At 41.2% G+C, this 13,459-nt stretch overlaps 1 protein-coding gene across 2 annotated transcripts in view; it reads left to right on the top strand.

Moving 5' to 3' along the window:
* TOX (thymocyte selection associated high mobility group box) overlaps nucleotides 1–13,213 on the top strand; it is a 299,151-nt gene extending 285,938 nt beyond the window's left edge. Inside the window, exons 7-9 of one of the 2 annotated variants that reach the window (XM_032610469.1) lie at nucleotides 3,576–3,941; nucleotides 10,717–10,862; nucleotides 11,197–13,213. In XM_032610469.1, the coding sequence (XP_032466360.1) occupies nucleotides 3,576–3,941; nucleotides 10,717–10,862; nucleotides 11,197–11,233 (549 nt within the window). In that variant the 3' untranslated portion in view covers nucleotides 11,234–13,213. The remainder of the gene's footprint in view (nucleotides 1–3,575; nucleotides 3,942–10,716; nucleotides 10,863–11,196) is intronic. The other variant, XM_032610468.1, reaches the window with a different exon arrangement.
* Nucleotides 13,214–13,459: the final 246 nt, after the last annotated feature.

Raw genomic sequence — 13,459 nt, 5'->3', positions numbered from 1 at the left:
TCCTTGGTTTTGGAAATCTATTTAATTTCACTTCATTATAGTCCTTCTAGTGATTAAAAACTACTACTATTTCAAAATAGGTTTAACAGTACTGATCTCTACATGCTTTAGAATTGAGAAGACAAATGACAAACTAATGGCTGGATAGACAAAATGTTTTGTGTTTAGTTACTATGAGGAAGGAGTCTTCTCAAGGTTGGCAGTAAAGTACCTCAAGTAAGTTGCTGTCTGTTTCTGTATCTATCTGTCTATATCTCTATCTCTACATCTATCTGTCATCTAACTATACATCAGACCGCACGTTATTATTTAGAAAGTGGAATTCAGGAGAATTTGGTTCATGGTTTATTTTGAATTTGCCTTAATGTATCCATGCCTTAGCTCTTCCAGGCTATAGCTGAGAAGATACCGACTTCCTAATTCCTTCGGGAAGTGGTGTCACTCTCCTTGGCCTAGAATATGAAATTCTCTATGCAGATAGTATTCCAGTAAACGTGAAACAAAGGATAATTTTGGTTTTACACCTGGATGGATGTAATTTATATATGTATTTGGGGGCAATACAAGTTAGTTTATTTGAGGCAAGAAATATGACTATTTAAATTGAAATGTATGTTCTATTTGTCATTTTAAATATGCATGTGTAATTTATTAATTCTTCCTCTGAACCAGTGTTTTCCATTGAAGACTATTTCAGTGAAATGGCCCACTGAGGAAAGACTTCTGTGATGGTCCCTTGGAGATTCACAGCGTACATTAACACACTCAAGACTCTGACAAGTCCTGCAGGAGAGGCACCCTCTTAACCTGATGTGGCCCAGTGCTCTTCCCACACATATTTTGTCATGGAAACTTGTTTCTTAAGGACATTTATGTTTCCACAAACCCCCTCTAATACAACTTGGAAACTGTGTCGGTGGGGGGCAAAGTGGCAAAGTCCCTAGAGCTGCTTTGCCAGGACTGGCTTCTGGCCCATGAAGCCAGCCCAACTGCTTGCCAAGCGTGATTTCTAAGTGTAGCATAAGTATATCCCTTTAGGTTTGTTTAATTTAAATATGTTTTTAATTGCCTTGTTGGAATTCCTGGGACGATCGTATGATCATATCTGAACCTGTCATGCTGTGTTCCCATACACACATATGTGTTCATACAAGCCCAGGCTGCCTATCCACTGCTCTGTGTGTACCATATCACTAGATAATGATGCGATTATTGGCTACAGAAATACAAAGTGAAAACATTTTACAACTCCATAGATTTTTTTTTTTTTTTTTTTTTTTTTTTTTTTTTTTTTTTTTTTTTATGCTGTACGCGGGCCTCTCACTGCTGTGGCCTCTCCCGTTGCGGAGCACAGGCTCCGGACGCGCAGGCCCAGCGGCCATGGCCCACGGGCCCAGCCGCTCCGCGGCACGCGGGATCCTCCCCGACCGGGGCACGAACCCGCGTCCCCTGCATCGGCAGGCGGACTCGCAACCACTGCGCCACCAGGGAAGCCCAACTCCATAGATTTTATAGTTTGGGCAGTATGGGACTTGTGAGTGATTTTTCTCCTGTTTAAATGAAAGCAACTATAAGGCCAAAAAGAAGACACACTAACATGTATTAATTTTTGTAGCTATCTGGTCATTGTGTAACTGTTCCTTTCCTGCATGAAGTTGATGCAGTATGTAACTAAATATGAAATTAGCCCTTCTGTGCTAGGTCAGAGAAGAGGGAATGCAAACACAATGAAAACACTTTGCCTCGTGACTTAAACGCACAGACACACAATAAGCGCATAATCTCCTTGGCATATATGGAATGACTTTTGAGGCATATCACTGCAGTACCTGTTATTCTGATGTAAAGCTAGTCGCTGTTTACACAGCCTGAGTTAACCCATTTGACCTTTTCCTTGAATTGTTCACTGCTCTGCACATCAACAATAAGAATTTTTAAATGGAACCAAAAAAAGAAAATGACTTAAGTTTTTTTTTTTTAATTGAAAGCACCTTTTAGGTACTACATTTCATAAAGCTTCTTTGGTCTAAAGCCTCCCCTTGAAAATTTTTGTGAACAGTTTTTGACCTTTTTCATGTTAATGCGGAAAGCAGGGAGTCTGCATGTCTATTCCTATTTCAGAAAATCTGCATCACTACTAACACAGAGAAAAATATAACGAGAGGATTCTTTAGAGGAGCTTGGATTCTTTAGGGTTCACCTTACTATCTACTCTGCCTGGAGTAAAATCAGAGTCTCACAGGACCCCACGTCTCCATGGCTGACATGTTTTTAGAGATGGCAGTCGCGTCCTTCCCACAGGGAGAGGATGTGAGGCCACCAGTGCTCACCCCAGCCTGGCCTCCTCCGCTCAGCACACGTGCAGCGCCGTTCTTCCTGCGGCTCTCACTCAGTTTTCCTACACCGTTGGGAGGAAATGAGTTGCGTTGCTGGCCGCCTTGTGCAATGAAGTTCCCACGCAGAGTTTCACGTCGCTGTGCATGATGAGCCAGACTCGTGAACGTGCCTGTCTGTCCACGGTGCTGTGCGGAGACCCAGCCAGGGGAGCCCAGGAAGGCCCTACAGTTCTGGGTAACAAGAAGCTCATGCTGACTTATCAACGGAAGAAGCATGACATCAAGGTCACAGAACAAGGGCACAGAGGCATCCTCAAGACCTTGTTTTGACCAAGTGACTTTTTTCTCCAGAAGGACATTTCAGCATTTTCTTTCTCCAGCTGGTCTCACCTTTCACCATTTGTTTATCAGCCTCTTCCTCTCACCAGAAGTAGGCAGGTTCATGCCCAAGAAGAAATGCTTTGGGGTTCATTCTTGACGCTTTTCAGCTTCCACTGAAATGTCTAGTTTTTAAGTCAATGAAAAGATTATTAGGAAATGACCGTGTGAAGGTGTGAAAAAAGTTAGGGCAAAATTATATTAATTTATGATGGAGTCTAAAATTTCTAAGAGAGATTATTTTTATCCAGTTCATTATTGAGGATAATTCATCACCAACTCTTCAAAAAATCAAAACGTGTTCTATGGTTACTTTGAATATATATTAATGTGGTTTTATATGACTTCAGAAAGGTATTTTTGAACTCTTTTCTTCCTTATCCAGTTCCATCAACCAACTTTGTTTCTTTGTGCAAATATCTATGCCAAGGCTCTCTGAGAATATAAAAAGGAAAAATAAAAAACTAAACATACAATCAACAGAACAACTCCAGAAGTGACTTCCTTTCCAAGTGAGCCACACTGGCTGGTAATTCCTATTAGGGCACTGATGGCATCCACCCCACCCCTCATCTTTTTCTCTCTCTTTGGATGATGAGAAAAGTCACCAAATTAGAGCTTAGCATTTAAGCAAAGAAAAAAGGATGTCATCATACGTCGCACCTCATAAAAGAGGTGCAATGAGCTCAGACTTGCATAAAGTCACGTGGCAAGTGATGAAGGAGGGGTTTTTGAGAGTCAGGAGTAGTAACAGGTGTTGACTCACGTGACCGTTCACGAGTGAACTCAGAGCATCTTCCTAAGGAAAAGCAACCCCCGTGTGTCTGTCTCTTAACTCTGCTCTTGTTTGTTCCTCCCCAGAGCTACAGCGAACCCGTTGACGTGAAGACATCTCAGCCTCCGCAGCTGGTCAATTCAAAGCCGCCGTCAGTGTTCCCTGGGCCCAGCCAGGCCCACTCAGCTCTGTACCTAAGTTCTCACTATCACCAACAACCAGGAATGAACCCTCACCTAACCACCATGCATCCCAGTCTCCCCAGGAGCATAGCCCCCAAGGCCAATAACCAAATGCCAGTGACTGTCTCTATAGCAAACATGGCCGTGTCCCCCGCTCCTCCCCTCCAGATCAGCCCCCCTCTTCACCAGCATCTGAACATGCAGCAGCCCCTTGGCCCCCAGCTCCCCGTGCAGGTCCAGCCCGCCTTACACTCCCCCGCCATGCAGCAGGTACGTGCCGCTCCGCACCGCGCCGCGCCGCGCCGCGCGCTGGACTCCCCTTCGGAGCTGCTGGAGGGTCTGTTCATCCAGCGGCGGCGGGAGGGGGGGGCTTGTCCGGTCTTCTGTTTAAGTGGAGAGAGAATGGAAGATCTTCAACAAATATCTGCTTCCCGAAAAGTAATTCACAGGGGAATTGGGCAGCCTCATACGATCACAGTAGCTTCTGCTTTTCATAATCCCTGGCTTCTTTCCCATGATACCCGTTTTGCTTCATGTTTCTAATCACCCTTCCTGTTTTCTGCCTCTTGAGTAAAGTACATTTGTTGTTTTCGGATGCCACTACTGCTAAAGATCTCTTTGGGGTTGAGAAGTCTGCCTTTAAAATATATGCCTGTGTTGTTTGGAAATGAGAAAGCCTTGATGATATGCCCGTTGAGTCCAGTAAATGCTGCAAGATGAAATCAGGCCCACTATTTCTAGTCAGAAATATCAAATTTGGTGCACCCTTAAGAGTCCTAAGAAATGAAAATGTTAACCAGAGTTTTATTTAAAAATGGATATCTGGCTTCTACATAGATTAGAAAACACAGGAGGTTTGGAAGCCTCCCTGCCCACCCCCCAGTGATGGAAAACATTTGTGTGCAATCTTAACTTTTCTTTGAAGTCAATTTTTCCTTTTGGATTTTGGTGTTATTTTAAAATTTGGGAATAAGGAGCAAATGATGTAAACTGAACGTAAAGCATTTAAAAATCCTAAAAGCTTGTTTTAACAAAAGAGATCAAGGTAAAGCCTATAAAACATATCAAATTAATCTCTCACTTTTATAATCCAATGACTCTGTTGTCCCAGAGCTGTAATTAAATGTGCAAGCACAGTCTTCCTGTGGGAGCGATATCTAGCCCTCTGTGGACTTCGAGCCTAGAGTTTGCCACAGTGGGGTGGAGAGGAGGCAGACAGCAGTCAAATATAGTAAATTCATCCTTAGTGCTGCCGTCATAGACAGGGTTTCCAGGAGGTGACAGTGACCAACCTTAAGACGTTACCCTACCTCATCTTTAATTTCAGAAAATTTACAGCGCAGGTCCTGATGTTGCCTTCATCTCACAGGTGAGGCGACTCAAGCTCAGCAGAGTTGAGTAACATGCCTGTAAGGTCAGAGCTGGAATTCAAACCCAACTCTGTTCAGCAATCAGAGCCTGGATTTTTTTTTTTTTAATTTATTTTTGGCTGCGTTGGGTCTTCGTTGCTGTGTGTGGGTTTCCTCTAGTTGCGGTGAGCGAGGGCTACTCTTCGTTGCGGTGCGCGGGATTCTCATTGCGGTGGCTTCTCTTGTTGCGGAGCTCGGGCTCTAGGCACACAGGCTTCAGTAGTTGTGGCGCACAGGCTTAGTTGCTCCACAGCATGTGGGATCTTCCCGGACCTAGGGCTGGAACCCGTGTCCCCTGCATTCGTAGGCAGATTCCCAACCACTGTACCACCAGGGAAGCCCAGAGCCTGGAGTCTTAAACGCTAGGCCTCTCACTCTTAATCATTCTTGTAAATTCTTAACAGTTTCTTCTGAGAATTGGGAGGGTCTTTACATCCTAGTTAGTTCTGAGATTGAATGGTTGTGGAGAGCAAAGGACTCATCTCTTTACTGAAGTCTTCTTTGGTCCCTAAGCCAAGGATATTGATAAAGCTCAGACAACTGACTTACCTGTCAGCAGACTGTCTGTCGACCCACTGGGGAAAGCCAACCTCCATCCACCACCTTGCCTTGTCTACAGCGGGGTTTGTGACCAGCAAGTGATATTCAAAGGGTCCAATTGCCATTCTTTCCATCAGATGTTACTCTCAATAAGAGGGACGCTCTTTGGGTGTCCTCGCATTTTAATGAACCAGTAGTGTTTGAGTGAAGAGCTAATACCTCGAGGGACTCGACCTTCGGTCACGTGTTTCGAGTCCTGCCTAGGTGTGCTGCTGTAGTGAGGGGTGTTTCTCCTCAGAGAAAAGAATACGGAAGTCACGGTCCCCTCCCCGAGCTGAGGGCCAGAGCTCTGTGCAGAGAGAACGCCTTTCTACTAATGTATCCACTCAGAGACAGTTCATTTTCCATTTATACTCATACCTTCGATGAGCTGGCTGTGACCAACATTTCAAAATTGCTTAAGGCCACACGCGGAAACTTAAGAGATGTGTCTTTCCGTATAGAATCTTAACTGAATAGGAAAAAATAGAACGGATTACATTGGACAAGTTACTCATCAGTCTTTAAGTCAGAAAGTGTTCTTAATTGAGACGGTAGGACCTGATTTCAATTTACATTAATAATAGAAGACAAAGTGGCATGAACCCAAAATGGAGAGGCAGTACAGCTGCAGAGACCACAGTGACTGAACTCACTTTTAACGATGCCTTGATCATTGTAGACAGTCAATAAAATAATTGTTGAAGGGACAAATGAACAAATGAGTGAATAAAAAATTAGTAGTAAAAGTTTAAATATTGGAAGAAATTACAAGCTTGTTTGTAGAATCTCAAATCCTTGGAAGTTTTAAATCTTTTCATTTATTCAAAAGAGATTAATTGAACCCTTTAACGTGTGCCAGGCACTGTCAGGGCTCTAGAAATTGAGTGAGTTGTGCACACATGGAGCTCACATCAGAGTTGGGGCGGGGAGGTGGCAGGTAGTAATAAGATAAACAGATAAATAACTAGGATCCCATGGAAAAAGTAAAACAGGGGGGCAAACTGCAGGGTGTGTGGAGGAACGGCAGGTCTTTTGCTGGGCTGGATAAAGAAGGCCCCTCTCAAGAGCAGGTGGATGAGAAGAGGAAGCAGCCTTTAAGAATCAGAAGTTGCAGGCTTCCCTGGTGGCGCAGTGGTTGAGAGTCCGCCTGCCGATGCAGGGGACGCAGGTTCGTGCCCCGGTCCGGGAAGATCCCACGTGCCGCGGAGCGGCTGGGCCCGTGAGCCATGGCCGCTGGCCTGAGCGTCCGGAGCCTGTGCTCCGCAACGGGAGAGGCCCGCGTACCGCAAAAAAAAAAAAAAGAATCAGAAGGTGGGAAGGGTAGATACCAGCAGAGAGCAGTAGCAAGGAAAAGGGGCTCCTGGCTGGAGGACCTAACTGGGAGGGGTGTGGCTTGTGCAGATGTGGAAAGGAGGCCAGTGGGGAGCCTGGCAAGGAAGGGCGAGTGGTGGGCAATGAGGTCAGATTCATGGGTAGGTCACTGGAGTAGGATCCTGCAGGTTAAGGGGGCTGGAAGCCCCAACAAGTTGACAGCCCTACAATCAGGATCAGAGAGTCCATCACCGCTCCATGTCACTCAGCTTATTACAGTCACAGCGGTCTGTGGGGCCAGTGTTCATGTCATCCAAGTGGGTCTTTAGCCTGTGGTTGTAGAGCTAATGAATGGGATTCGACCTGTCTGGTCCATCATCTTTATCCTGACAATGTTTGCTTCCTGGGCACGGGGGCCATGTTCCCATTTTCAAACACCAAACAAAGAAAAAAAGAGAAGGAGAAAGTTAATGGCTCCTGTATTTTTAAAGTAGAGTTTCATATTTCAGTATTACTTTAGTTATTTTATTATCCTTTGGAAAATGAATGTATCCCGCAAAAATGATTGTATAGTCCACCAGGAGTAATCGTTTTTTGTTTTGTTTTTTTTTCCTGGAATAATATTTTATACAGTAAGCCCATAGACCTGGGCTTTTTTTGGTCCAATGTTCTTTTTTTTGTTCACTATATTGTCGAATGATGTTAAGAGAAAAAAAATCATTAATATCTGTCAACTTCCTTTATAACCTTAAGAAAAAAATCTTTGTATGGTATCACACAGACAGATTTTCAATTTCCTTGTGTAATAAACAGCTGCTTTAGGATGTGGGTATAATTTAAAGGTTTAAAAAAATCACATTGAGATTGATGAATAAATCAGTTGTGAAGACAAAAACATTGATGCCTGTTGAAAATACCTCTCCAGACAGGCAGGAAATGAAATTAGTTCCCAGTAAAGTGTGGATATGAAGATCACTGTTTGGTATTGCTGCAGGCTTTTTTAGGACTTGCTGTGGTGGCACAACAAAACTGCTAGGGCTACAGAAATCTAATTAAAGAGCAAATGTCCCTTCTGACATCAAATTAATCTTTATCATGTTTCCTATTTTTATTTCAATCTGGCACCAGAAAATGAAATTTAAAATTCCAGGCATGCTACAAAACAGTTGGTGATTTTTCTCTTGAGCATTAAGATGCAAAATATTCGGCCTTGTTTAATTAGACTGCTAAGCAAACATTTTTTCAAAAATTTATATCATCATTGTTGTTTCATATTTACATCAGTAATAAAAACGTCCATAGTTCTGGGTTTGACCTCAGCATCTCTTAATACAGTCTTCAGAAGAATGTCTCATTTTCTAAATTGAAAGCAAGTGAAATAATGGTCTTCAGGCTTTGCTTGTATTTTTCTTGGTCCTTGGTTGTTTTAATACTAGTGATCTTAAATTTAGGCATTGAAGTTAGCTGAATTTTAAATCTTTGAGCTTTGTAGATAACACATAATTTTGGTTTTATAAACTGAAGTTACCCATTTAATCTTAAAGTGATCACTTAAAAATTAATGTTCTCCTGATATTCTCTCTCCCAAGCTTGAGGGACCATGTTCATTGGATAGGAAAAAAAGAAACAATGGTCATTTCCGTTTTTTGATTGTGTGGTGTTGGGTGGAAGCAGGTTGATTGATTTTTATTTATTGTTTGCTTTCTCATATGTTTCCATACCTTCAACGCGAGATATTTTCAACTACTCTGTTTTTGAGACTTACTTACTTTTAGGTTACGTATTGTTGATTGTGCAAAAAACCAACATGGAGAACTTTACATAAATAAAAAGATAGGAAAGCCTTGGTATTTACACAATTATATTCCCCAGGCCTTTCCAAGATTAGCATCAGATAGTCAATGTTAAAATTTATTTATTGGAACACATGATTTATTGACCCACTACTGTGGGTTCGACCCTGAGAATATCCAGTAAGCAACACAAACACTCTGGTCACTGGGCAGCCCTGATGACGGGGCTGAAATAAGAGTCAGCGCGAGGCTCTTCTCTCTGGGGACGTTTTCCTGCTGTCTGCCTAGCATCACACAGCATCACATGAGACACTCGGGGAAGAGGTCCAGAAAGCTGGACAGTGAGCCCCATAAAGACATTATGGGACCATAATGAAACGGATAGAGTTTGCCGAAGCCAGTGAAACTCCTTGTGTCACAGAGGTACAGGATGGTCTGGAGAAAGAGAGGATGCCAGCCTGGAAAGGCCTGGAGAACCAAATATCCAGTTATATACCTCTCACTTCTCACCCCCCTATTTTGGAAAATGTTTATGGCTGGAGCTGCAGGTGGTGTCTGCATAAACTAACTTACCTCCCACAAGCCAGTTGTTAGTTTAGGAAACATTCTATTCCTTCTAGTCTGTGTGAGGTCAAATAGAGCAGCTGGCTGAATACTCTACTTTTCAATGATTTGTCTTTCATGAGCAGCTTTGGTGGGAGTTTGTGTGGACATTGGCTTGAAGTCTTTATCACTTGAATGGAAAATAAATTAATATCTTAAAGCCAATACTGAGAATTGAGGACATTTGATAATAGATGTCTTTGAGTCTTTACCCAAGGTACCCTCAAATGAGTGAAAGTCTAAGGAAACAGCCATAGTTGAAAATCAATTTTCTGTTCATTCTGCTGAATTTTTTTAAAAAGGTGAAAATCTCAACAATAATATACCTTCAAAAGAAGCTCCCTGCAAGTAAATAGAGAATGAATTGTTTTCAAATCCCTTGATCTTTCGGTGGTTAAGAACCATGTATGAAATCGGCTGCAAAAAGAGACAGCCACAAGATTAATTAAGTTGCCTTTCTGGTCATTTCCAGTAAAGCTTGCTTATGCTGCTCTTGAATTCACCAGATAAGCTAAAAATAAACCTTAGCGTGTAATGCTTTTTGTTTACCAGATATAGCTATCTACTTCAGAGATTCTGTCCTTGAATTTTTAATAGCTCTGCAAGGATTAACAGTCAACACTTCACCATACCAGTGTATTAAAAGAACCTTCCTGAAGTCTGATTATTATTTAGTTAATAGACTTTTCAATTTAAAAATATTTGCTCTGTCTTATACTTTTCCTTCTCTGTGTTTTCCACTGGCAAGTTGTTTTGAATCTCCTTCCCTATATTAGTCCAACAACTGTTAAAAAGCTTTGGTTGAAATTTTTAGCTGAGAAAGAAGTACAAATAAAAGAAGAAGCAGATGGTCCCTTTGTGATTGACTGAAGAAAAAGAGTTTTGAGAACAATATGTGAATAGGTGTAGTCTAATAAAACACTCAGCCACCTGCTGCCTGGATCCTTCAAAAAAGATTCTGTTGCATATTCTGGGGATTAACTATTAATGCATCCTTAGGTTTGATAGAAAACATAAACTCTGAGGGGTTTAGGGCCTTTCCCCTTTGTTTTGATTGAGCTGGCTTTTCTAAATTTTAAATTGCTTCTAAATTCAATTTATCTGCTCAAGAGTATAATTCAAGGTTTTCTAGCACATGGTTAAATGAAGGAAAGGTAAAAAGGATGGGTGGTGGGCACTTCCTTTCCATCTTTGTTTTAAGTTTTCTGCGTCCTTGGGATAAGCTTGCCCTTTCAGGGACACTAGCAAGAAGGCAGTAGTGTTTGCAAACAATGGACAAATATTTAGGTGCTTTTCTCCTTAAAAAGGCACTTTGATCCTTATTTGTGGACTTGCTTTCCCTTTCAGGGATTTAATCTTCCCGACTATCAGACTATAATCAATCCTACGTCTACAGCTGCACAAGTGGTCACCCAGGCCATGGAATATGTGCGCTCTGGGTGCAGAAATCCTCCCGCCCAGCCCGTGGACTGGAATGACTACTGCAGTAGTGGGTAAGTGGCCAGCCATCGCCACCTGGTGGCAGACAGCTCTCCTAGCAGGCATGTTGTGCCCTGCTCTCTGGTCGTTGGAAAGATCCGTCATTTCTTCCTGCTTTACAAAAGATAATCTAGAACGGTTCCGTGTTCGTGAAAGCAGAAATTTTTAAGCATCCTTCCAACCATTCCAAGAATAAATGCCTTTAGATCCTGTTGGCTTTTACTGTGCACTTTCCCAGTGCCCAACTCCACCCCTCAAGCTAGAGCAGATAGACACGTCCCCCTTGGTCACCTGTAGCAAGGCTGTCCTGTTAACAAGGCATCATTTGTCTGTTTTCTCTTCGCACAGGGGCATGCAGAGGGACAAAGCACTGTACCTTACCTGAAAATCCGAACACCTCTTCTTTCCACTGAGGCATTCAGGGAAGTCTTTTCACCGTGGATTGCTTTGTATAGTCAAGGCAGTTCTCCATTTTATTAGAAAAATACAAGTTGCTAAGCACTTAGGACCATTTGAGCTTGTGGGTCACCCACTCTGGAAGAAATAGTCATGCTTCTTTATTATTTTTTTAATCCTTTATGGACATTGTTTTTCTTCTTCCCTGAAGGAAATTTGGACCATTCAGATTTTATGTTGGTTTTTTGCTGTGAAGTGCTGCGCTATAGTAACTGCCTTAGCAACTATAGATGTCTTGGATAAAAGTCCTGGATTTTCCATTGGTTTTCATAATGGGTGTTTATATGAAACTACTAAAGACTTTTTAAATGGCTTGATGTAGCAGTCATAGCAAGTTTGTAAATAGCATCTATGTCACACTCTCCTAGAGTATAAAATGTGAATGTTTTTGTAGCTAAATTGTGATTTGAAACTGGCTCATTCCAGTTTATTGATTTCACAATAGGGGTTAAATTGGCAAACATTCATATTTTTACTTCATTTTTAAAACAACTGACTAATAGTTCTATATTTTCAAAATATTTGAAAAAAAAAACCGTATTCCCAAACGATTTTCATTTAAAAACAAATTGGCTTTGTCTCATTGATCAGACAAAAAGAAACTAGTGTGAAGGGAAGTGCAAACACGTTTATTTTGTACTGCAGAAAAATTGCTTTTTTGTATCACTTTTTGTGTAATGGTTAGTAAATGTCATTTAAGTCCTTTTATGTATAAAACTGCCAAATGCTTACATGGTATTTTATTAGATGCAGAAACAGATTGGAAACAGCTAAATTATAACCTTTACATGCGGCTCTGTATCATTATTTCTTCATACTGTGTCTGTATTTAATCTTTTTTTATGGAAACTGTTGCGCCTATTTATGAAATAATAAATATAGGTGTTTGTAAGTAAATTTGTTAGTATTTGAAAGAGGTTTCTTTGATGTTTTAACTTTTGCTGGCAAAAAAAAAAAAAATTCACGCTTGGTGTGAATACTTTAGTTTTTACAGTGAATAAAGCCAAATCTACTTTTCATTTTAGCAGCAAGCTAAAGTAACCAACCCTTATTTCTATATTTCTTTGGTTGACACAAACGAAAAACTATGATATTTAAGAACTTTCTTCATAAAATAGAACAGAGAATCGCCCTAAAAGTCACATAGGCTCCAAGGCTAAACAGATGGGTCTCTATCTGAAAGAAAAAGGTGGCTTCTTGGTTCTCAGCTGGTTTTAGTCAATCTGTAAACTCCCTCCCCTCCCCACAAAAAAGAATTAAAGTCAAATCAATCAAATTCTGCAAGCTGCATGCTTTTCACAAAATCCAGAAAACATTTAGGAATTAAACCGGGGGTTGGGGGGGAGGAATGAAAGGGGAAGCATACTGTCAAGAATATATCTAAAAATGAAAGGTGAGTAACCAGACAGGAAACAGGAAAGGGGAAGCAGTCCCAATTCGAAAACCGTTGATAGAAATTGAGGTTCTTGCTGTCATTTGTGCCTCTACAAGCTACTGTCTTTTCAGAATTCCTGGGTCTTCCAAGAGAATTCTGAGGGTACTGGAGATCTGCTAAAGAACAAAAAGCATTGAGAATCTGGCTGAAGGTTTGCATAGCTTTTACATCAAAAAGAGCAAATTACACCCTTACAGAGGGTTCTATCAAGAAAGCTAGTCTGGTTAGAAATCAAGAGAATGGCTGATGTCTTTTTCGTGGAATGTGTGAAATAAACTTAGCAATTTAACTAAATACAAATATATGCACTGTGTAATCCAGTCAGAATTAAAAAGACAAAAGGTATGCTTGCTTTGGAATGATTTTAGGCATTGTACAACCTTGAATCAGCTGAGCATGTAATAACAAATAAATAATGCAGATCCAACGTGATTATTAAAATGACTGTAGCTGAGAGCTCTAATTTTCCTGTCTTGAAACTGTATAAGAACTCATGTGATTAAGTTCACAGTTTATTGTTTGTCTGTTTAGTATTTTAGAAATATACCAGCGCTACTAATTACCTAATGTCTTTTATTTATTATATTATGATAAAGTAACATTTGCCCTTGTGTTAAGTCTAAACTGAGAAGGTAATTACCGGGGTGAGAACAACCAGCTTTGGCTTTGACAGGTGGGTTGTACAGGAAAGTACAATGTTGTTTACAGTTTTTCTAGAGC

Source organism: Phocoena sinus, chromosome 17, assembly GCF_008692025.1.
Source record: "Phocoena sinus isolate mPhoSin1 chromosome 17, mPhoSin1.pri, whole genome shotgun sequence".
Classification (NCBI taxonomy): domain Eukaryota; kingdom Metazoa; phylum Chordata; class Mammalia; order Artiodactyla; family Phocoenidae; genus Phocoena; species Phocoena sinus.
The sequence above is the reverse complement of the archived record's forward strand: the minus strand, read 5'-3'. Positions and strand labels throughout refer to the sequence as shown.